Below are 24,263 nucleotides of genomic sequence, written 5' to 3' on the forward strand. Positions count from 1 at the left end.
ACTGGCATTCACGGCAATGCTGTCTTTTCTTCTGTTTAGAAATTGTTTTACCAATTTTAAGGGATTACTGCAGAAAGCGGGGTGGCTCCTGCCCACCTTCTGAGCGCCTAGGGAACAATTCCTGGGTCCGGGGATTTGGGGAGTAAATGCCAGCAGTGCCAGAGCTGGGGACGAGCCCCGCCGCCCCTCACAGCCCGGCGCTCTCCACTGTTACACAGATAAAGGGCTTTTCTCCTCGAGGCCGTCTGGAACAGCCAGCGAGACCCTGAAGGGAGCGTGGGAGCGGCCTGGGCCACTTGAGCCGGGACAGCCCTCACTCCTGGCATCACTGCGCACCCACGGGAGCCCCAGGAGCACCGGGAAACACATGCCCGCAGAGGGGACACTGCTCTACCCGAGGTCACACCAAGGGCGGGCCGGTCGGCGTGGGAACACTGAGGCCGGCTGCTGGCCCCAAAGAGCCGAGGCTGAGAGCACCTGTGGGCATCAGCACACATACCTCCACCGGGAGCTGCACTGGACGCTCAGCCGCAGGCGTGGGTGATGGAGCCGCGGTGCCCAGCGCGGTCAGGCTTCTGCCTTCCACCCGGCAGAAGGGTCGTGCCCTCTCCAAGAGGACGATCTCACCACAGGGTCAGAGTGCTCAGAGGAGGGGGCGCCGCAGGCAGCGCCCCTCCTGCAAAGTCCCAACCCCACAGCAAGGGCCAGCCCGTCAGGCGAGGCTCCGCCCGGGGTGACTCCCATCTGGGGACAGGGAAGGCCCAAGCACATTCCCAGCTCAAGCAAGTCCTCGTTTTCCTTCCTTCACTCAATCCACTGAGAGACTAAAGAGGCGAACAGACAGCGGCCAGACGAGCCGTGAAAGCAGAGCTCAGCCCCGCGGCCTGCAGCTGGAAGCCACCCACCACCTACGATGGGCCCAGCGTCCCTGATTCTATGTCTCCAGCTCAGGACCAACCACAGGGGGCCAGGCGCTCCCCTCACCAACCTCGTGGGACGCCCCCTTCCAGCCCCAGCCCCCGGCCTCCCTGGGCCGCAGCCCCTGTCAGGGCACCTGTGCCCCTTCTCTGCTGGGACACTCTCCCCCAGCGCCCGCCTGGGAGTGACGTGGCAGGGCCAGCCCCCTGCCCCGCGAGCCCGGAGGGCAAGCCACCCACTGTCCGCTGGGTGGTCTTCACTCGTGCCCCAAACTTTGAGAATGTCTCCATCTCCAATTGGGCCAGTGACAAGGGTGACAAAGCATCGTCCACAACCGCTCTGGATGACTCTGGGCGAGAACCTGCACTCCCAAACGAGGATGTGTCTTCGGAGAGCCAAAGGATGCACAGCCAGGACCCCCGCTCCCGAGGGCGCCGTGGGTGGCTCCAGCCGGCGGGACGAGGAGGCCGCGTAAGCCAGCGCCCCCGGGAGGACACTTCCACCTCAAGGCCCTTTGCACCACGGGGAGAGGCGAGCAGCCTGGGAGCGCGCTTCTCAGAGAACGGGGCGGTGACAGCGCCGCGGAGCAGTTCACCTAAGAGCTGCGCTCACCTCGGGGTCGTGTCAGCGCTGAGGAAGGAAGACGCGGCCTGATAGAGGACGGCGGCCCCATTGCCTCCACACCTGGCTCAGCTCACGCACGCTGTGTGGCCTCTGCTGCTCGGGCCCCCAGGCCGCCGAGCGGGAACAGGGCCCCAGCTCCGGCCCTCCTCCAAGCAGCTCAGACACTCCTGGTCCGCAGGGGCCCGGAGCATCCCGCCACGCACCCTTCGCTTCCTGTGCTTTTCCGAGCAGGCAAAGGATTTAACCCCTTTTGCGTCAATAAACTTGTCTTCTGAGAAGGAGGGGCTGAGCCAGGGTGGGGTCGGTGGGGTCTGCAACAGAGAAGGGGGCAGAGCCCTCACCACCAGGCGCCCTGGGCTCAGGGGCCGGCACTGCAAGTTAAACAGCTGTGCGCACATGCATGCGTGTGTGTGCGTGTGAGCATGTGTGCAGGCGTGTGTGCCTGTGTACGGATGCACGTGCACACGCACGTATGGAAAATCCACCAAAGAGTAACGGAACTGAAGTAGTGACTTCAACAAATGGATCCACTGATTACTGTATGTCCTCTCACCAGAACTATATGTAACAAAGATGAGTCAAGTGGGTAACACCTTAAGATCTGGAAGCTACAGGGGACTTAACAAATTGTTCCTACCGGAGACACTGTCGACGCGTCGGATCTAAGACCCTCCCTCCCCAGCCGCTGAGCCACTTCCCGGGCACCTCGGGGCCCGGCACCCCACAGCCCAGGGCCCTCCTCCCAGGGCAGGCTCTCCTGAGGCCCCTCAGCCTGACCGCCCTGGACCCTCCTGCACGTGGACTCTGCAGGCACCCAGGCTCAAATCTGCCCCACAAGGCTGCCCTCTGGCCAGGCCTCCCCTCAGGGCTCCGTGAACAGAGCCACACCCAGGGCGTCCCCGGCAAGTGCTCGTGACCTGAGCGGACGGACACCACTGTCATCTGGCGGCCCAAGCCAGAGACCACCGGGACAGCCCTCCCCCGCAGTTCCCTGTCCATCACCATACGTCACCAAGTCCACCCAACCAGCGCCAACTGGCCACCTCTGCCCTTTGCTGGGACTGGTCTGCCGTATCCACTCGGACCCACTGCCCGCCCCCCACAACTCAAATGCCCACCGACCACTCCATGCCGTCCCCTGCCCCCAGCCCGGGGACCTGGCCTCCCCCCACCATGCGGCACTGCGCTCCCTCACTTGGACCTGCGACCTGTGCTCTTCGGTCCCCCACCTCCAGCCCAGGGCCTCCACACAAGCCCACACCCACACAGCACAGCTGAGCCTGGCCACCAGGGGCCAGCAGAGCAAGCCACACTGGGACTGGGGGCTGGCCCACAGAAGCACAGTCTGAATGCTTCAAAACCCTCCAGGACGTAGACGATGGGAGGATGCAGAAACACTTCCAGCTCACAGGCGTCTGAGACACAACACTAAGATATGCCACGTGTGCCGGACAGGATCCAGGACCCGAACACGCATCCACGCATCCCCACGCACACGTACGTGTGTAGATGCGTGTGTAGGGACACACGCGTGAGGTCTCAGGACGTGGAGTAAATGCGGCTGGTGCCTCGATGCCACGGCCTGCTCTGCAGTGGCCACGGGGCACTGGGCAGCCACCATCACGACCCACCAAGGTCCCCACGAGCTCACCTGCACAGGCCTCAGGCAGGGGCTAGGTTCGCTCACACTGGGGGGTTTCTGACGCCTTTTCCATATTCGTGCAAACAACACTCTCAATTAACTAATTTCCCTTGTCTTTCATTTTTTAAACTGTAACAGTAGCCACTGTCGTAACTGGGCCCACGTATGTCTCCGGAAGAAACTGTGTGTGAGTGAGAGTGTGTACTCACAGACCAGGAACCTAAACCACAGGTGTTCTACAAGTGTCAACTTGCATTCATAGAGAAGATTCTTTCCTAAGACACCTTAGGGAGTCTCGCGCACACACACAATGAAGAGGAACGAGGGCAAGCAGTGGGGCGGGGCCACCTGGAGGAGGGGCAAAGCGCCGCGGGGCGGGGCCGGGGGGGGGCTCGCCACGCGCCGGCCCTGCATCCTCGGCTCCGCCCAGCCCCGCTGGAGCTGCCCCTCCGCTTCCCGGGGCCCTTCCTCAGGGGGTCCCCACGCTGCTGCTGTGCTGACTCAGGACTCGATAGATGCCGCGGCTCTGCTGCATTAAAAAACATTTTCAAAGCTTTATTTCAGGCTCCCAACGGTGCACCGTATCTGTCAAGTATACTCCTTCCGTGGGGTGAACGGGAAAAGAAGGCCGAGTGGATAACACGCACCAGCCCACCCTGCTGGGAACCTGCAGCGGTCACTGCCCACAGCGCCCAGGGGAGGGTGACCCAGCCGCACTCAGGAGAAACCGTTTGGCCGAGGAATCAAGACAGACACGACGGTCAACAGAACCCAGAGACTCCGGCCCACTGAATTAACAAGGGCGCCAAGGTTATTCAATGAAGAGAAAGACAGTCTTCTCAACAAATGGCACTGGCACAGCTGGACATACGTGGGGGGACAGGCGGGCAGCCTGACCCACTATCTCACGCCACACCCCGAAATTCACTCAAAAGAGCAGTTCTCAGACCTAAGCACTGACCCCCAGCACGTGGACCGGTCCGTGGGAGGAACCCTCCACAAGCAGGGGCAGCACACCGAAAAGCACGACCACGAAGGGAAACACGAAGAACTGGATTAGTGTGAAATAACACTGCTCTCGGGAGCACTGCTTAGAAAACAACAGGCAAGCCACAGGGTGGGCAGAAACTTGCAGTACTATACCTGAGAAAGGGCTTGTGTTCAAACACCATGAAGAAGTCTTATGCCTCAACACCAAGAAAAGAAAAGGGGAGGGGAACAGACAGGAACAGAAACGCCACAGAAGATGTGAGCCCATGGAGAGGCTGTGGTGACTTGTTTTCAGGAGATGCTAATTAAAACCAACAAGAGATACCACCATACACCCAGGACGGGAGCCAGCGTTAGAGACTGACAGTCCCAGGAGCTGGCGGGGACGCCAAGGCAGAGGTGGTCCTGCAGCAGGGAAGCCCCAGCCCGCCGCGTCTTCATGGAAAGCTCTCAGGAACCCACAACTCAGAAGCAGCAGCAGTGGAGCTGAAGCTCACACACACGTCCTGGCGGAAGAGCCCCCGCAAAGGGCATGAAGTTCACGTGCACGTCCTCACCAACGTGCAGCTGGAGCCGGGAGTCCCCTCGTGGCCGGCAGGGACTCCCTCCCTCCAGCACAGGACGCTTCCTTCCTGTCTGCTTAGACATCTCACTTCTTCCCTATCCCTGTAACTGATCTGAGGAGGGACCTGATATAAACAGCCCTGCAACATGACTACATCCACCTCAAATACACTGACTTCTCCTTTTGTAATTCCATGATCCAAATTACTGATATTCACAAGTGCACAAGATTTCATGAAGATTCTGCATTTAAAGGTAAGTTCTCTAAGAAGGCATCAACCTCCCAGAAAGGCTGCAAGCGCTGGCCCTCTCCCTGGAGCAGCAGCCCACCTTGGAGCGCCGGAAGCTGGCCTCTTGCTCCTGCTGGCTGGAACTCGTGCTCCCAGGAGGGCTGCTCAAGCCCCACCCACACCCGGCAATGAGGTTCAGGGCCGCCTCCTCACCCGCGTCCACGACAAGCACTTCTTGGCCGAGGGGGCAGCGCACTTGGCTCCGGAGCGATGCAGTCTGCAAAGAAAAGCAAACCCAGTGCTGTGCTGCAGCCCACAGAGCACTCCAGCCGTACAGACCCCGGGAGGGAGACACCTATACCGCGAGCACGGCCACAAGGTCTCCGAGGAGGAGGAGCTGGTGTCTCTACCACAGCGAAGCTGGAGCGGCTCAGCCAGGACAGCTGGTCGCCACACCAGGATTCATTCAAGGACAGAAGTCCCAAGAAGCTCCCCTGTGCTAGGATCCCCTAGCACGTACAAAGTGCCATACGTGCGATCAAGAAAGTTCAAGGAGGACTCCCCTGGGGATCAGTGGCGAAGACTCCCCGCTCCCAATGCAGGGGCGAGGGTTCGATCCCTGGTCAGGGAACTAGATTCCCCCATGCCACGTAGCGCGGCCAAGAAACAAACCAACAAAAAGCAAGTTCAAGGATGTGGTGTTCCGACTTTCTATTTTCACATTAAGTGAAAACATTTCCCTACCAACTGAAATGTGAGGTTTTAGAATAGGACGTCCCTCCATACAGAGGTACATACCTCATTTCCAACAAAGGCAGCTTAAGAAATCACTCTTCAAAATAGAACTCATTCACACGCTATGAATATTGATTTTATGACACCTCATCATACTTTGAGAGGTCAATGAATGATATTCCTTATTTTCTCATACTGAAGGTGTTCCAGATCCCTGCAGAAAGAGGGGACTTGGTTCTCCTTCGGGGTCTGACCACAGACACCTGACAGTGGACACATGCAGCCTCTCTGGGTATGCACTGTCACCTCTGGATAACAGGACGTTGCACCAGATCACCTAAACTCTGTGGCAGCTTAGTCTTCAGATAATCAAGGACAGGTAAACTGCAAAGCACTGCTGAAAGAAATTAAAGACGAGATAAATAAATGGAAACACACCCCACGTTCACTGATTGGAAGACTTAACACTGTTAAAATGTCAATACTACCCAAAGCAATCTACACAATCAGTGCAATCCTATCAAAATCCCAATGACGTTTTTTGCAGAAACAGAAAAACCCATCCTAAAATGAGTCTGGAATCTCAACGGACTTCAAATAGCCAAAACGACACTGAAAAAGGGCAAGCATTAGAGCTAGACTCAGATATGGCAGAAATGCCGGATGAAATCAGACCCTGATTTAAAACAACTATGAGAACTAATGCTAAAAGATCTAATGGAAAAAAGAGACAACATGAAAGAACGGATGGGAATGTAAACAAAGAGATGGAAATTCTAAGAAAGAAGCAAACAGAAGCGTTAGAGTCAAAAACACTGTAACAGAAAAGAACACCTCTGATGAGCTCTAGACTGGGCATGGCTGAGGAAAGGATCTCGCAACTTGAGAATATATCAATAGAAACCTCCAGAACTGAAAAGCGAAGATTAAAGAAGACTGAAAAAAAAACCAGAACAGAATACCCAAGAATTGTGGGACAACTACAAAAGGTGTAACATACACATCTGAGAATACCAGAAGGAGGAGAGGGGAACCAAAAAAATATTTGAAGATGACTTAAAATTTCCTTAAATTAATGTCAGACACCAAATCACAGAACCAGGAAGCTCAGAGAACAGTGGCAGAGTAAATGCCAAAAAAATTACAGCGAGGAATATATTCTACTGGAGAAAACCTAAGACAAAGAAAAAAATCTTGAAATAGGCCAGAGGGGAAAACCATGCAAGCAAAAATAGAGTGAAAGACTCAGTATGGAGACAAAAAAACTACCAACCTAGACTTCTGTATCCTGCAAAATTATCCTTCAAAAGTGAAGGAGAGGGCTTCCCTGGTGGCACAGTGCTTGAGAGTCCGCCTGCCGATGCAGGGGACGCGGGTTCGTGCCCCGGTCCGGGAAGATCCCACATGCCGCGGAGCAGCTGGGACCGTGAGCCATGGCCGCTGAGCCTGCACGTCCGGAGCCTGTGCTCCGCAACGGGAGAGGCCACAACAGTGAGAGGCCCGCGTACTGCAAAAAAAAAAAAAAAAAAAAAAAAAAGTGAAGGAGAAATAAAGACTTTCTCAGATAAACAAAAACTGAGGGAATCTGTTGCCAGTAGACCTGCCTGGTAAGAAACATTAAAAGAAGTTCTTTAGAGAGAGAGAGAATGACACAGGTCAGAAACTCAAATCAGAGAAGGAATAAGTGAAGGCAGAATAAAAACTTCTATTTTTCTTACAATCTAACAGGCAACAGTTTGTTTGAGATAATAGCAACAATGTACTCAATACGTTATGTTCAGGTATTACACGCAGGGTTATAGTTTGGGTATAAATGAAATGAATGACAGCAATGATACAAGGGACAGGAGGGAGGAATTAGGACTATTTTGTTATTATAAGGTACTTGCACGACCTGTGAAGTGGTATAGTGTCTGAAAGTGGTCTTGGAGTACTTGTAAATGTACATAGGCAGACCTTGGAGATATTGAGGGTTCAGCTCCAGACCACCACAATAAAGCAAATATTGCAATAAAACAAGCCACACCATTTTCTTGGTTTCCCAGTGCATCTAAAAGCTATGTTTCCACTGTACTGTAGTCTATTAAGTGAGCAAGAGCATTATGTTAACAAACAATGTACATGCCTTAATTTAAAAATGTTTTATTGCTAAAAAATGCTCACCATCATCTGGGCCTGCAGCAGGTCATACCAGCAACATCAGAGATCACTGCTCACAGAGCACCACAGTATAAAGAGATGGAAAAGCGTGAAATATTGCAGGAATTACCAAAATGCGACACAGAGACGTGAAGTGAGCGAATACCACTGGAAGAACAGCACCAACAGATTTGCCTGACGCGGGGTTGCCACAACCCGCAGCCTGTAAAACACGATATCCGCAAAGCACGACAAAGCAAAGCACGAAAAGCGAGGTCTGCCTGTCCTGTGCATCCAGAGCAGCCACTAAAAGTGAAAACATAACTGACATGCTAAGGAGAGAAAATGGAATCATAAAATGATCATTTAAAATCACAAAAGGAAGGAAGCGATCAGAAGACAAAAACAGGAACAAGGGCAATAAGTAGAAACAGCGAACATGCAGCTATTAATCCAACTGTATCAATACCACTTTAAACATCAATGGTCTAAATGTACCAAGTAAAAGGCAGATTGTCAGCGTGGATCAAAATAAAAGGCCCAACCACATGTTACCTAAAGAAACCCGCTTTAAATATAAAGACACATAGATTAAAAGTAAATGGATAGAGAAAAACAGACCATGCTGACACCAATCAAAAGAAAGCAGAAGTAGCTACACTACTTCCAGACAGAGCTGACTTCGGAGCAGGGAGAGTGATCTGGGATAAAGAGGGGCATGACGTGAGGACGACTGGCCGGTTCTCCAAGAAGACATAACAGCCCCTGACATGTCTGCGCCTAACAAGACAGCATCAGACTACATGGTGCAAAAACTGATAGAACTTAAGGAGAAAGGGATGGATCCACTTCAACACCTCTCCTTCAGAAAGGGGTAGATCCAGCAGTCGGAAAGTCACTAAGGACACAGCTGAACTCAGCACCACCCATCACCTGGATGTAGTGACATCTACCTCATCCAAACAACAGGATACACATTCCCCCCAAGCTCACATGAAACATTCACCAAGATAGAGTCATTCTGGGCCCTAAAACACACTTTTACATGTTTAAAAGAAAATAAATCATATGATATTTGTTCTCAGGACACAGTGGAATTAAACTAGTAATAAAATAAATAACAGAAAGATAACTGGGATATCTCAAAAAACTTGGAGATTAAACAACATATTTCCAAATAACATGAGTCAAAGAAATCTCAGAAGTATTTTGAACTAAAATATTTCAAAATAAAAATATTTTGAACTAAATTACAAAGAAAATACATCTTATCAAAATTTGTGGGATGCAGTGAAAGCAATGTGTAGAAGGAAATTTGTAACACTGAATGTATATATTAGAATGAAGTAAGCTCCGAAATCAATAATCTAAGCTTCTAGCTTAGGAAACTAAGAAAATAACAAATTAAATCCAAAGCAGGAGGAAGAAAAGAAATAATAAAAATTAGGGCAAAAATCAATGAAACTGAAAACGGGAAAAAAAAAAAAAAATCAACCAATCCAAAAGCTAGTTCTTTAAGAAGGTCAACAAAATGGAAAAACCTCTATGCCACCATCATTTTACCTAAGGAAAAAATGACGCAAATTACTAATATCAGAATTAAAAGAAGGAGCACAGCAGGAACTGTTCTGTGGACAACAAGAAGATAACAGAGGGACACTTTGACACTCTATGCCCACAAATGTGATAACCTAGATGAAATGGAATGGTTCCTGGAAAGACACAATCTACCAAAACCGACAACAGGAAAAATGGATAATCTGAACAGACTGGTATTTATTACAGACTTGAATCAATAATTGATAGCCTCCTAAAGCACCAGGTCCAGATGGGTTCATTGGTGAATTTAAGGAAGAAATTATACCAATACTCTACAATCTTTTCCATAAGACAGAAGCAGAAACAGAGGGAATACACCCTAACTCATTCTATGAGGACAGCATTATCTTAATACCAGAACCAGCAAAGACAATACAAGGAAACTATAGACCAGTTATCTCTCATGAACACGGATGCAAAAATCCCCAACAAAGTATCAGCAAATTGAGTCCAACAATGTATAAAAAGAAGTCTACACCACAGCCAAGTGGGATTTACTCCAGGTATGCATAGCTGGTTCAATACTTGAAAAACATCAGTGTAATCCATCACATCAACGGGCTCAAGAAGAAAAGTTATATGACCATATCAATAGACGCAGAAAAAGCATTTGACAAAATCTAATACCCATTCATGATAAAAGTGGTCAGTAAATTAGGAATCAAAGGGAACCTCCTTGACCTGATAAAGAACACCTATGAAAGCCCACAGCTAACAGCACACCTGGTGGTGAGAAACCAGCTGCTATCCTGCTGAGATCAGGAACAAGGCAAGGATGTCCCCTCTACCCACTGCTTTTTAACATTGTACCGAAAGTCCAAGCTAACACAATAAGACAAGAAAAGGAAATAAAAGGTATACAGATTGGGAAGGAAAATATAAAACTATCTTTGTTCACAGATGACATACCAACCATCTATGTAGAAAATCTCAAAGAATCGACCAAAAAACAAACAAAAACTCCAGGAACTAATAAGTGACTATAGCAAGATTGTAAAATTCAAGATGTATGGGTCACATTGTGTCCCCTAAAAAAGAGATGCCGAAGTCCCAACACCCCATACTTCAGGATGCGACCTTATTTGGAAATAGGGTCTTTACAGAGGTAATCGAGTTAAAATGAGGAAATTATGGGGAGCCCTAACCAATACTACTGGTGTCATTATAAAAAGGGGAAATTTGGACACAGGACAGGCAAGCGCAATGCGGAGTTCTGTGAAAAGTCACAGAGAGTAGACAGCTATATGAATAAAAGGATTGGAGGGAGGCATCTACAAGCCAAGGAACACCGACTATTGCCAGCAAAGTACCAGGAGCTGGAGTCATAGAATGGATTCTCTCCCAGAGCCTCCAGAAGGAAGCAACCCTGCCAACACCTTGATTTCAGACTTGTAGCCTAAGAACTGTAAGACAGTAAGTTTCTGTTATTTTAAGCCACCCTGTTCGTGGTACTTTGTCACCATCAGCTGTACACAAGTCAAATACCAGCAATGAACAACTGGAATTTGAAATTAAAAAACCTAAACTAGCCTCAAAAGAACAACATGCTAAGGTATAAATCTTAACAAAATATGTACAACACCTATATCAGGAAAGTCACCACCCTCTGATAAATGAAATCAAAGAAGAACTGAATAAATGGAGAGATATTCCATGTTCATGGATAAGACTCAATAGTGTCAAGATGTCAGTTTCTTCCCAACTCAATCTGTAATTCAATGCAATCCCAATCAAAATCCCAGCAAGGTAGTTTGTGGATACTGACAAACTAATTCTAAAATTTATACGGAAAGGAAAAAGACCCAGAACTGGCAACTCAATATTAAAGGAGGCCAAAGTCAGAGGACTGTCTCCACGTGACTCACAAAACTCGCAAATGTGGACGGGGCTAGAAAGCTCTGTGGGGTCTCTTTCATAAGAGAACACCAATTCCATTCATGAGGGCTCCACCTTTAGGACCTAATCACCTCTCTTGGGCCCTATCTCCTAAACCCGTCATGCTGGGGGTTAGGATTTCAGCATACGAATCTGGGGTACACAACACACAGACCATTCCGCAGGGTACCACGTGCAGCTGTCTACCCAGCAACTAGTTTGATTTGAAATAGGGAAGTGAGGGGAGGGGAGCTCCAAGGGAGGCATCTGAGGGAAGAGGAGATTCTAGAGATTTGAAACTGATCCTAGAACAGAAGTTGGCAAAGTATGGCCCACAGGTCAAATCTGACCCACTGCCTGTGTTTGTAAATAAAGTTTTATTGGAACACAATCATTAGTTTATGTATCGCCTACAGCTGCTTTCATACTACAAAGGCAGGGTTTAGAAACTGAAGCACAGATTATATGGTCCACAGAGCTGAAAATATTCTCCCCAGCCCTTTACAAAAAAGAGTCGGCCGACCTCTACATTAGAGAAATTTACAGATGAGCTAAGGCATACGATGCAAGAGAAAGAAAACTATTAAAAGCCTCAAACAAATCAAAATGGTGTACAAGAAGTATATAATCCTCGTACATCACAAGCAAGGTAAACACCACACACATGAAGACTGTATGCTTTCAGAGCACATTTAAACACTACCCACCCCGACAATCTAAAGTTAGACATAAAGATGCAGACGGCAGGAGCTGGGAGATGGTGAGAAGCCGGGCACAGGCTCCCACAGCCCAGCCAAAGCAGAGTGGGAGCCCTGGTCACAGAGCACTGAAAGAGAACGTGGGAAGGAGCAGAGCCAAGCACTAACACCGCCAGGGTGGGGAGAGGAGGCTCCGGCAGCTGTCAGATCTGCTCAAAGCGCTCACATCCAGAAATAGCCAAGATCTGCGTTGTTTAGAGATCAGAAAGTAACTGAAACAGAACCTGGAAGCAGAAACAGTTACAGAAGGGAAAGCGGCTGCCTCTGAGGAGCGGGCCAGGAGTAGAGAGAAAGGACTGCTGCCTCTCACCGCAGGTCTTTTGTGCCACATATTTTACATCCACCACTTTAATAAACATTTTAAATATTTTAAAAAATACCATATAGAAAACGTGGACGACAGGAAGAGAGGCTGTCCCGCAGTCTCCTTGATCCCCAGCTGGTATCCAGCGTTTCTCCCCACGCTCCCCGGGATGTCTGTCCTCTAGGGGGCAATCGGCACTTTAGTTAATACCACTCCTGTTCATACCTTTCGACTCGGAAAACGGCCGGGAAGCTGTGCTTTGAGTCCAACGATTCCTCCGAAGCCAAATGCAGCCGGGATGCTCTCCGCTCACTCTCCCTCACAGGGCGGTCATCTAGGGTGGAGGTGCCGCAGAGGAACTAGCAGGCCACGAGGCAGGTGGCAGGGCCCAAAACCAAACCCCGCGGTGTGCCTGCCGGCCTCCCCTCAGGACTAAAGGTGCCCCCTTGCCCAGCCAGCCACACATGGCGTGTGACCAGGACTGCCATCCCTTGTTCTGGGGACCTTCCCTCCCCTTAGGGCTGACCCCACCACGGCATCCCCCAGATCACTGGGCAGACCCAGGAAAGCAAGGCTGGGCTCCGGGGGCTACATCTGGTTTCCCAGCAATGCCGAGCACTGATTCCCAGAGGGCCGGCAGCTCGCACCAGGCTTGCACCTCGGATGCCCCGGAGGCAGGAAAGGAAACACACACGCAAGTTCTCACGCAGGCTTGTCCTTCTCATCTCCTCTTAACGCACATCCTGGGTGCTGGGCGAGGTTCCCAACCACACTGACACCCCTAGCAAGTGTCCATGGGCGAGGAGCCTGAACACACTGGAGAGAAGACGCCCTGGCCATGTGTTGGCGCCCAGGGTTTACATCCTCAGATCCTTGGGACCAGAACAGGAGACAGAGCCAAGTTTAAACTGTCCCCGCGTGTGCCCTGGGCCCAAGAAGACCCCACTCGTCCACAACTGCACCTCCTCAGAAGCACCCGAGGGGGGCTCCCCTCCCAAACGCCAGAGCTCGGCCCTCGGGATGGCTGCCACAGAGCTCCTAGGGAGCACTGAGCCCACAGCACCCCGGGAGGTGCACCAGCTCGGTGAGAAACGGGGGAAACGAGGAGGTGCCCAGTACCCACTTCCACAGGTGTGGCCACCGCACAGCAGCCCCGACCCGCACGTGGGACGCCCCCGGAAGCCCCTCTGTCCTCTCAGGGACGCCATCCACCACACGCCAGCCCGGGGCCTCCCGTCTCAGGGCCTGGACGCTGCCGTCATGCCGACAACACGTGACTCTACTTGCCCAGCCTGAACTTCGCTTCGGCGTCAGTTCCACGTCCCTTACTCTGAGCATCCTTCTCTGGACGGTTCCACTCTAAATTCAAACTCAATATGACTAAAATCAGATGCAAACCCACCTTGTCCCCCAGACCGCATGCTCTCCTCACTGCGGCACTCTCCCAGACCCCGGCCCAGGGCGCCCCAGAGCACTCTGGCGGCACCCTGCTGGGAGAGAGGGCCTTCCGAGCGTCCCCCACTCCCGCACTGACTGGCCCCAGTTATGCTCCCGCCTCACGTCTGAAAGCACCTTTCACGTGTGGGAAAGCTCTCACGACCCCTTCTCTATACGAGCAGTCTAGACTGAATTGACAACTTTCCTCACAAACGGAAACAAATGATTTACGACTGAAGACCGCAACAACTTTCCATAAGGACTGTCACGCTTCTGAAAAAGAGTCAAATTCAATTGTTTACAGGATACATAACGGTCAAATAAAAGTTAGAACGCAAGCACTTAATCCTCCCAAATATCTAAAAATTAACATTAAATGTTGAAATTCTAAGTAGGTTTGAAACTAAACAGCATGCCTCTGAGGGTCAGTGCCCCTAGGCCCAGGCAGGCACAGCCTAAGGGTGCGGCCAGGCTCCCCAGAGCTCACGGCCCGCCAGGACCGGGGTCCAGGAGGTAAGCCAACGCATGCGCGCAGCTGGGGGCGTTCATGAGACAAGCTGTGTGCGGCTGAGAGGTGCCACCGGTGGGGTGTCTACAGGCCCTGGTAGACCCCGAAAGGACAAGAGCCATGGTCTGCCCACCGTGGAGCCCAGCATTTACCTGACAGATGCTGCCATGATGTTGGTCTCATTTCGGTTTGGGTAGCTCAGTCCCTGGGAGGTGGAGACGCCCCGAAAGCCCCCCAGCCTCCCCAGGCAGTCAAGGGCCCTCAGGACGGAGAACACGCCATGATCACTGGGGGCACAGAAGGACCACCCTCCTCCACTCAGACACCGCTGCACCGCTAACCAGCACTTCCCACGGGAGGACCCGGGTCCGAGACTCGAAGCCCCTCCTTCTCCAGGGTTTCCACGGCCAGCACGCCCTCTCCCCGGGAAGTGCGACATGGGGGCGGGCATTAGCAGTGCCCTGGCCACACTGCTCACAGCAAAGTGGCTCCTGAGAGCCGGGACGGTGGGTGGGAAGACGCTGTGGCTTCCCCAAACACAACCCTCCTGACTGGGCATGGCTGGCGGGCACCCTGGTCGCTCAGCCTGCGAGCCTGAGAGATCCGGCTCTTTTAAGGCTACGGGCCACTGAGCCAAGGTGGTGACTGCACCTGCCAACAGGACCTCACACTCTCGTGCCTGTCACCTGGGGAGGGCGTGGCACCATGATCTTCTCGCCCGTGTCCTCCCAGGTGGACGTAAAATCAGGTTGAACCCAGGTGTCCAGCTGAGCCTGAGACGATGCCCAGGAGACCGGGCCAGGAAACAGGGCACCAGGAACAGCTAGAAAGCAGAGCCAGCCCACGCCTGTGCCCGTGGCCCAGCAGCCATCTGTGGCCGCAAGGAAGGGGCTCCCTGCCACCTTCCAGGCAGCTCTCCTGTGAGAGGAGGAAATCAGCTTCCCTTTCCAGAAGGGTCAACAGCGCCGTCACCCCAAGAACACGAGACACCCATCGGGCAGCACCAAGCGAGGCCCAGAGTGCGGCCGGCCTACGCAGCTGCCGCAGCCGCGGGTGCATGCGCACCACGAAGAGGCGGTAGTCAGACTCGCTCTCCACCACAGGGTGCAGCCGGAAGTGCACTTCCGCGAGCTCAGTTAAGCAGTGGAGCCGGAAGACCTCCGCCAGCGAGGAGATGCGGATGCGGTAGACGCTGAGACGCTCCAGCGCCGCCAGGTACTCCATGCCCTGCCAGGACAAACACGGCCAGCCAGCCATGAACACGAACCAACCCCCGACCTCACAGACGCGCCCGAAACGCACACGCACCGTCACCGGGAGAGCAAGGGGGGTAGGTATGCTCAGCTGGGAGTCCTGCGCCCCCACGGTGAGCCGGCCGCGCGTGCCGACCGCGGGGAGAGGACAGCCGACGCCTGCTGCGTGGATGACGAGAACGACAGCTGACAAAGGACGAAGGGTGACTGGCGTGCACACATTCGTCTTTCGGGCCTGATCTTATTTCCTTTACAGATACAACCATCTTCATCAGAGAGCTATGACTTCTCGTTAAAGTAGCTCCAAGACATAATGTGATGCATAAGAAGTCCAGCTCACAGCGAACACAGGAAAATCAGCACCAGACTGACGCTCCCTGTGAAGTGTATGGCTTACAAGTACCAGAAGCATAGTCATAGGCAGACTGCCGTATTTACCATAAAGGTACTACCCACTGCTATGGACAGCAATACATTTTCTTTCTAGAAACAAACCTAAAACTTACCTCTAGACTAACCAAGGAGTTTCGTGAGAGATCTCGAGATTTTAGACCTGTTAAATTCATCAAAGAATTTCCTAGGTGAGTAATCTTGGTAAGTTCCGGGAATAGATAATGACCGAAGTTCAGCTAAGAATAGAAAATTAAGAGATTTTAACTTTATTATTTTATTGAAAATAAATTACTGCAATAATTTATTCTCCCTCCAAAACCCTCTCACCAGGAAACCCTCCTAAGGGGGTTCCCACTTCCACACCTGACTGCTCAGCCCCACTGCCTGTGGGCCTCTGTGCAGGGATCGCAATCTGAAACCCACTCGGCAGCTGACCTGACCACCCGTGCCGTTACAGGTGAGGGCCAGCTGCACACGCGGTGCACCGAACACCTCTACGTGGCACACCCAGTAAGCAGCCGTTAGACAAACATCACTACAAAAGTAAGCTTCTGTAATGAAAAAGACACTGTGTCTGGATACAACAGTATCTTCCCAGCAACTTTTGTTTTAAAACACATCTTGATTACATATGAAACTGGTTTTTGGGCTTCCAGTTCCAGACAAGACAGAGGAGACATATTTCACCCTATTCCTCCCCATTTATTAGACCTAAAAACCCTGGACAAGAACACGGGAAGCAACTCTGAAGCGTGGCGACTCTGAAGCGTGGGGACTGTCTAGGGACCTGAAGAAAATGGTCAAGCACTGAGGGTTGGTTTTGTTCTGTCTCCTGTACATCCCGATCTGAGTGCAAGAGAAGCTGGCCACCCAGAAACACCCATGGACACCTACCAAAAGATACGGGTAAGCCTGCTGTCCGTGGTCAAAGGACCAGGAGGGGTGGCCTTGAAGGACAGACTCCTGACAACCTGAGCCCCACTCCAGCCCAACGCCAAGAAAAAAACAAAATGTACCTCGTATACCTGGCCTCGCACGGTGGCCAGCACCAGGACAGTGTGAGTGGACATGACTACTGCCCTGGACTGGCTGTAACGAGGCATCTGCAGATGCTACGTGTGTGACAGGGGCCTGGCCACCACCTCAGCAACAAGGCAGCACCCAGGCAGTGCCAGTACTGAGTAACAAGATTTAAATAGGAAGCAGAGTCCCAATCAAAATGACCAATCAAAAATGATCAAGAACTAGGAAAATCTCAATCTGAATGAGAGAAAACAATCAATGGATACCAATAATGAGATGACAGAAATTAGAATTATCTAACAAGGATTTTAAAGCAACTGATATACAAATACTTCAATGAGCAATTATGAACATGAATGAAGAAAATAGCGGTTCTTGGCAAAGAAACAGAAGATGTAAAGAAGAAACAAACAAATTTCAGAAATGAAAAATATAATAACTGAAAGAAACAAACAGAAAACCATGGGAGCAGCTCAATAACAGAATGGAGATGACAGAGGAAAAAATTCAAAGAGATAAAATGCAAAGATAAACTGAACAAAATTGTCCTATCTGACCACCAGAAAGAAAACAGACTTAAAAAAAAATGAACAGAGCCTCAGGGGCCTGTGGAAGAAGAAAAAGCAATCTAACATTCATGTCATTGGGGTTCCAGTGGAGATCCAGTCAGAGTTTCAAGAAGAAAAGAAAAACAGTATGGCTAAAAATAAAAAATTTTAAGTTAAAGAAATAATGGCTGAAAACTTCCCAAATGTGGCAAAACACATAAACCTACACATTCAAGAAGTTGAGAAAACCCCAAACAGAATAAAGGCAAAAACTGACACATCAGAATCAAACTTCTGAACACTAAAGACAATGAAAGAATCTTGAGAGCAACCAGAGAGAGAGGCATTACCCAGAAGGAGAAACAACTCCCATGGCAGGGAGTTACTCCTCAGAAACCATGGTGCTGAAACAAAGGAAGTGCTCTCACATTTTTCCATTGCTGAAAGAAAAGAACTTTAAACTCAGAAATCTATATCCACCAAAAACAGCCTTCAGGACTAAAGGTGAAATATAGATATTCTCAAATGAAGAAACACTAAGAGAATCTGTCACCAGCACACCTCCCTAAGATAACTGCTAAAGAAAGATCTTCAAACATTAAGGAAAGATAAAAGAAGGAAACCTGGGACATCAGGAATGAAGAAAGAATAATGAAACAGGTAAACATGTGGGTCAGTGTTTCCTCCTAAGCTATTTAAACTGTTGGATGACTATAAAAAGAAAAAGTCATATCATTACTGTGGTTCTCAGGTATGCAGGGGAAATGTCTAGACAACTAAATTATAAAGTGGGAAGATAATGAAACCTAAATGGTGGTAAAATTTCTATATTCACCTGACGTGATAAACCGTTCACACAAGTAGACTGTGCTAAATCACATACTGTATACTGTAATTTGTAGAGCAACCACTAAAAAAGCTATACAAAGAGATATGCTCAGAAATATAATAGGTAAATCAAAATGGAATACTAAAAATACTCAAGTAAACCACAGGAAGGCAGGAAATTGGAAACAAAAGAAGAAAAAACAAAGGGAACAAACAGAAAAAAAAATAAATGGCTCACTTAAGCTCTGCTGTATTAACGCATTAAATGTAAATGGTCTAAATACACTATGAAAGATAGGGATTGGCACTGTAGCTTAAAAATGATATACAGTATACACTGTCTACAAGAAACTCATTTCAAATATTATGATATAGGTAGGTTTAGAGGTGAAATAGCACATAGATGGGTAAAGACATACCCTGCAAACACCAAACCAAAGAAAGCTGGAGTGGCTACACTAATATCAGATAAAGTGGATATCTCACTGTAGAAAATTATCAGGGATAAGGAGGAATAATACTACATATGCTACAAGGGTCACCCCAACAAGAAGACATAAAAATTCTAAATATGTATGCACCAAATAGCACAGCTTTGGTGCATACATATTTAGGATCTTTAAGTCAAAAGAGAAATAGATACATCCACAATTAGAGTCAGGGGTCTCAATACCCCTCTTCTGGTAATTAAAAGAATCACTAGACAGAAAATCAGCAAGGATACAAAAGAATTGAACAACGTCACAGGTCAACAAGATCAAATTGACATTTATATAACACTCCAGTCAATGCCAGAGTACACATTCTTTCCAAGTGCACTTGGAACATTATAGACCAGATCTTGGGCCATAAAACAAACTTCAAATTTAAAACAATTAAGATCATACAGAGTATGTTTTCTGACCATAATGGAATCACACCAGAATCAGTAACAAAAAGAAAAAAATACCAAACAAACTAGGAAAACCTGCAATCACACAAAAATGAAAAGAACACACTTCTGAACAATCCATAGGTCAAAGAGGAAGTCAAGGGAAATACACAAACACAGTGAATTAAATGAAAATGAAAATACAACATAACAAAACTTGTGGATTCAGCTAAAGTTGTGCTCAGAGGGAAACTTATAGCACTAAAATGTTTATATTATATTTAAAAAGGTCTCAAATCAGAAATCTAAACTTTCATCTCAAAAGTCAAGAAAAAGAAGAGCAAAGTAAATGCAAAGCAGCAGAAAGAAGAAAATTATACAGAATCAATGAAATTTGAAACCAGAAAACCAATGGAGAAAAAACAAAAGTTGGCTCATTGAAAAGATTAAGGAAATCCATAAACCTCCAGAAAGACCAAGAAAGAGAAGACAGAGATGACCAATAACATGGACGGGAAGAAGGGTATCACTACAGACCCCAGAGACATTAATAGGCTAATAAGGAAATACCACAAACTCTACACACATAAATTTAACAACTTAGATGAAATGAACCAGTTTCGCAAAACCCCAGACAACTGTAACTCACCTAAGATGAAGGTGATGATACAAACAGTTCTGTAATGACTAGAGAAACTGAATTTCTCATTTAGAAGCTTCAAATACAGAAACTTCCAGGCCCATAAGGTTTCACTGGAAACCTCCATCAAACAAAGAAGAATCGGCACCAATTTCACACAGTCTCTTCTGGAAAACAGAAGAAGGGGCAATTTACCAACTATTTCATGAGTTGGGCATTACGTGGATGACAAAACTAGACAAAAACAGGAAAACAGAAAACTAGCGACCCGTATCCCTCAGGCCGTGGGCCCACGGGTGCTCAGCACAGGACGAGCAGGGCCCGGGACACCCTGGAGTCCTACTAAAGGAGGGCACGCTCGTCCTCCAGACACAAGGCGCTCCAAGCTTTTTCAGAAAATCAGCCTGACGCACCTTATTAACGGGGAAAGAAAGCCCAAGTGACCTTATCGGTCAAGGCGAAAAGCACTGGCGCAAGGACGCAGCAAACCCGGCTCGGAAGAGCTCCCCGCGGGCGCTCTGCGAGGCCGAGCTTGGCCCCCGCCTCTCCGGGGACTCAGCTCGGAACCCCAGCCCCTCCCCCACCCTCCCCCACTTCGGCCCCCCCGCTCCCGGCCTGCCCCGCAGCCCACCCCTCACCCTCGCCCCCCCAGGCCTGCGACCGTTCGGGAACCGCGGTCGCGTTTCGGCACCTCTGGCCCGACAGGTCCGCCGACACCTCGGCGGGAAGCTCGCGCCCCCGGCCAGCGCCGCCCACCCGTCCGCCGCCCACCCAGGCCGCGGTGAGGCGCCAGCCCGGTCTTCCCCCGGATCTTCTCTTCACACAGGACCAGCCGCCCCGCCGGCGCCATTCTTTCAAACGGCGCACACCTGTCCGCGCCTGCGCGCTGTGGCTCCCGACGGCCGAGGCGCGGGGCCAGGACCCAGGGTGGGACCGGGGGGCGGGGCCGAGGGGGCGGGGCGGGGCCAAGGACCTCTGCGGGGTGCGGGGTGCGGGGTGTGAGCAAGTGGACGAAGATGCCGGGAGGAAGCGTTAGGGGAAGTCGGTGCCGGCCCCAGGGCTTACCTGGGGACTCGACGCACTTGGAGACCTCGCATCACCTGGGCACCTGCCCCACCTGGGGACCCTACCCACCCCCAGATTCGCCTGCGTCCTGGGCTGCGGGCGCCCCAGGTTCTGCGCGAGGGCTCCTCACGTGGGGTCGCAGTGCTCTCCCGCCACGGTCAGGTGGCTCAGCGGCAGCGGGTCCTGCTCTGCCCCCATCCTCAGTTTATAGGTGATGAAATCTGGGGTCTGGCCTTGACACTCATCAGCTGACCGAGGGGTTCACAGCGTGTCCGGCTCACTGGGCTCTTTGTGGAGCACCTTTAGGGAAGACTTCCCTTACAGTCTGGATCTGCCCCAGCCAGCGCGAGCCCTGTGGGTGCCCCTCCCTCCGGGGTCACCCCAGAGGGTGCCCCTACTGCCTCTCATCCCAGATTTGACTGGCCTGTGGCAACATCCCCTGGCATGTCACAGCCTGGGTGGTGGCATAGGGAGGTGTAGGTGGGCTTGTAGGGCCAGGGGTGAAGGGCAGGTATAGACACTCAGGGATGAGGGGCAGTGGTGTAGACAAGGGAAGTATGGCAGAGGGTGTAGGGCAGGGGCGAAGACGGGGGTGTAGGGGAGAGGTACGGGGTATGTGGAGGGGCTGGGGTGGGTGGGGGCATCAGGGTGCCTGAGTCTCTCCTGAGCGGAGCGGGGCTTCAAGCCTGCTGCACCAGGCCTGTGGGGCTGTGCCATTTACGGAGGCCGGCAAACACTCAGCGATATTTTGAGTCCGGATTGCCAAGTGACTGCCCACAGTTCCAGACCACATATTGCCATCATCTCACTTCCTACAAGACCGTGGAGGGACTCGGGCACACCCGAGGCCTGGCGTGTGGTCACCAACCAGGTGCCCCCTGAGTGGAGCTGGTGCAGCCAGGAGGCTAGAAACTAAGCAAATATCCCGCTCTCAGAAGTAAACGGAAGCAAACAAAAGGCTTCTGTTGCTGTCCTCCCCCCACCCCCGGCCCCCGAGAAAAACGGCTTGTCAGCGAGGGCACAGCCCACACGCCAAACATCGCTGCTTCCTCCTGCTGCAGGTCACTTCAGGCCGGGCAGCCCAGTCTCAAGTCCTCTACAGCTTTCTAGAACATTCCAGGGAGGCTTCCAGGCCCCTCAGCCTTGAGCCAGAGTCGGGCAGTTCATCCCAGGGTGAAGGCTGGTGACAGAGATGGAGACCCAAGGACAGGCCCACGCCGGTCCCGCGGACTGGGCAGCCAGAGGGGTCCTCCAGGGGCTGGCGGCCTGGAGCATCTTGGACTTCCCCTACTCTTTGACTGGCCTCGGCTGGGAGGGGGTGGGGGCGGGAAGAGAAGGGGCAATCTCCCACCTTCCCCCGGAGAGCAGAACTGTCCAGGCCCCAGAACCAGAGAGGCTGTGGCGCTGGCCACGCGCTCTGGGAACTGCGTGAGCTCTTGTGTCACCACCTCTCCACCCTGGGGTGAACGCCGGCACGGTCACTTCATCCACGAGGAAACATCAACCAGCTGGGTGCGACCGGACTGAGAATCAGTGTCAGACCCGAGCCCAGCCCTGGGTTGCTTCTGTACCAGGCCCTCCAAACGGGAGGCAGGGAGCCTCTGGGAGCCTGAAGACAGACCCACACAACCACGGCTCCAGACACCACTGAACTCACACGTGCCCCCGTTCACACCCTGACACTAGTTAAGATGCAAGTAAAACCCAGCTGGGGCGGTCCTGACGTAAGGACACCCGGCTGGAGTCCCCAAGGTAGGCTGGGCTCAGCTTGGCTGGCTGGCAGCCAAACCTCTGTCCTGGACACTCGGCCATGCAGCTCACTTCCCAAGAGGCAGGTTCCTTCCCGGCTGCGTCCAGCAAAGACTCCTGTTTCCATGCCCTGCCTGCGGAGCCCGTAGCCCGAAGGGTCTCCCGTCCTGCTGGCCTGGGCCATTCCCAGAGCTCGTGAGCTGCCTCCATGCCCAGCAGGGCTTCAGCCGGGAGGAGGAAGCAGAGGCCAGCTCTCCCTGCAATTGCTGACCCTAGAAAGCTGAGACTTCTCAGGAAAATGGAAACTTCCCGCTCATTCTGAAAGTAGGGAGGCAGGACAACCGGGCCTGACTTTCTGCACTGCAGCGGCATGGGGCGAGCCGCAGCCACTCACAGGCAGGCCCAGGCTCCATCTGGTCCCTCAGGCACCTACCCCGGAGAAGCAGCACAGGTGGTGCTGGGTGCGCCTAGCACCTTCCAGGTGGGAGCTGCCCCTGTGCACACTCCCTGCCCCTCGCACAACTGCTCACCGATGGGGAGAGATACAGGGATGAGGGGCACACCTCAGCCATGATCCCAGGGTCCCCAGCCCTCCTGAGGACGAGGCCACCTCCGTCAGGTCTGGGCACCTGTGGCCTTCTCCCCACCTCTGAGGCTCTAGAGAGTGCAGGGCTCAGGGCCCTTTGGACCAGGTGGATTATGGCCAAGGTAACCAGGCCTCGGAGGCCTGCTCCCCACCCTGGTCCTTCCCCGCCAGCCTATTTCAGCCGCCCTAACTGCTTCCCGAGAGCTCGCCTGCACTTACCCTGTAGATCCCAATATCGCTCTGCCTGCTGCCGCTACACCGGTTCCTGCTGGACTCGGAGCCCTCACCTGGCCGAGGCTGGCAAGCACACGGCAAGAGGCCAAGCACTGCCATGCTTTTGTGGGTCATTGGTTACATCCACTTTATGGTGGGCAGCATGTGGGACTGAGACCCAGGCATTCAGGTTGAACAGTGCAGCTGGAGGCGGGGCCTGTCGTGAGGGGGGCCAGCCCACCCGTGATCACTCTGAGGGGCCGTGGGCAGGTTCCCTGGCTCTTGTGTCTGGGGCAAGCTGCTCTCGGAACCGAGTCTTCTCATCTCTAGAAAAAAAGTAACAGGGCTCTCGAGGGGATGGGTGGTTCCCAGCCCTCTTCAACGTTGTCTAGTTCCAACGGAGAGGGTGGAGAACCTCTTACATCTCTTACAGCTACGGATGGCCACTTCTGGCTGATAAGAAGTAAGCATGAGGCTACAGTGGCATTTTGGGGTAAAGTTTTGATATTCTGGGAAAAGAGATAAATGTAGGTGACACATGCCAGGCCCCCCTTCTTCTTGCCTTGACACAGTTGTGATGGCTGGAGCTGCAGCAGCCATCCTGGGACAATGAGGAGGTAAGAAACCGGCATCGCAGAGGTGCCCAACCTGGGCTCCAAACCAGTGCCAGTCCCTGAACCTCCAGCCTCCTGGCTCAGTGAGAAGAGACCAGTGAGAGTGACCATTGCTGCAGCTGAATGCATTCCCACCCGATCCTGGGGTCTGCTGAGG

At 51.7% G+C, this 24,263-nt stretch overlaps 1 protein-coding gene across 1 annotated transcript in view; it reads right to left on the reverse strand.

The window, feature by feature from the left end:
• CEP72 (centrosomal protein 72) overlaps positions 1-20,729 on the reverse strand; it is a 38,380-nt gene extending 17,651 nt beyond the window's left edge. The window contains 11 exon segments of the mRNA XM_032626585.1: positions 192-265; positions 395-477; positions 628-744; positions 1,621-1,853; positions 4,146-4,271; positions 5,069-5,228; positions 12,592-12,712; positions 15,358-15,550; positions 16,083-16,170; positions 16,172-16,205; positions 20,651-20,729. Of these exon segments, the coding sequence (XP_032482476.1) occupies positions 192-265; positions 395-477; positions 628-744; positions 1,621-1,853; positions 4,146-4,271; positions 5,069-5,228; positions 12,592-12,712; positions 15,358-15,550; positions 16,083-16,170; positions 16,172-16,205; positions 20,651-20,729 (1,308 nt within the window).
• Between the last annotated feature and the right edge of the window lie 3,534 nt (positions 20,730-24,263).

Source organism: Phocoena sinus, chromosome 3 (genome assembly GCF_008692025.1).
Source record: "Phocoena sinus isolate mPhoSin1 chromosome 3, mPhoSin1.pri, whole genome shotgun sequence".
Lineage (NCBI taxonomy): Eukaryota > Metazoa > Chordata > Mammalia > Artiodactyla > Phocoenidae > Phocoena > Phocoena sinus.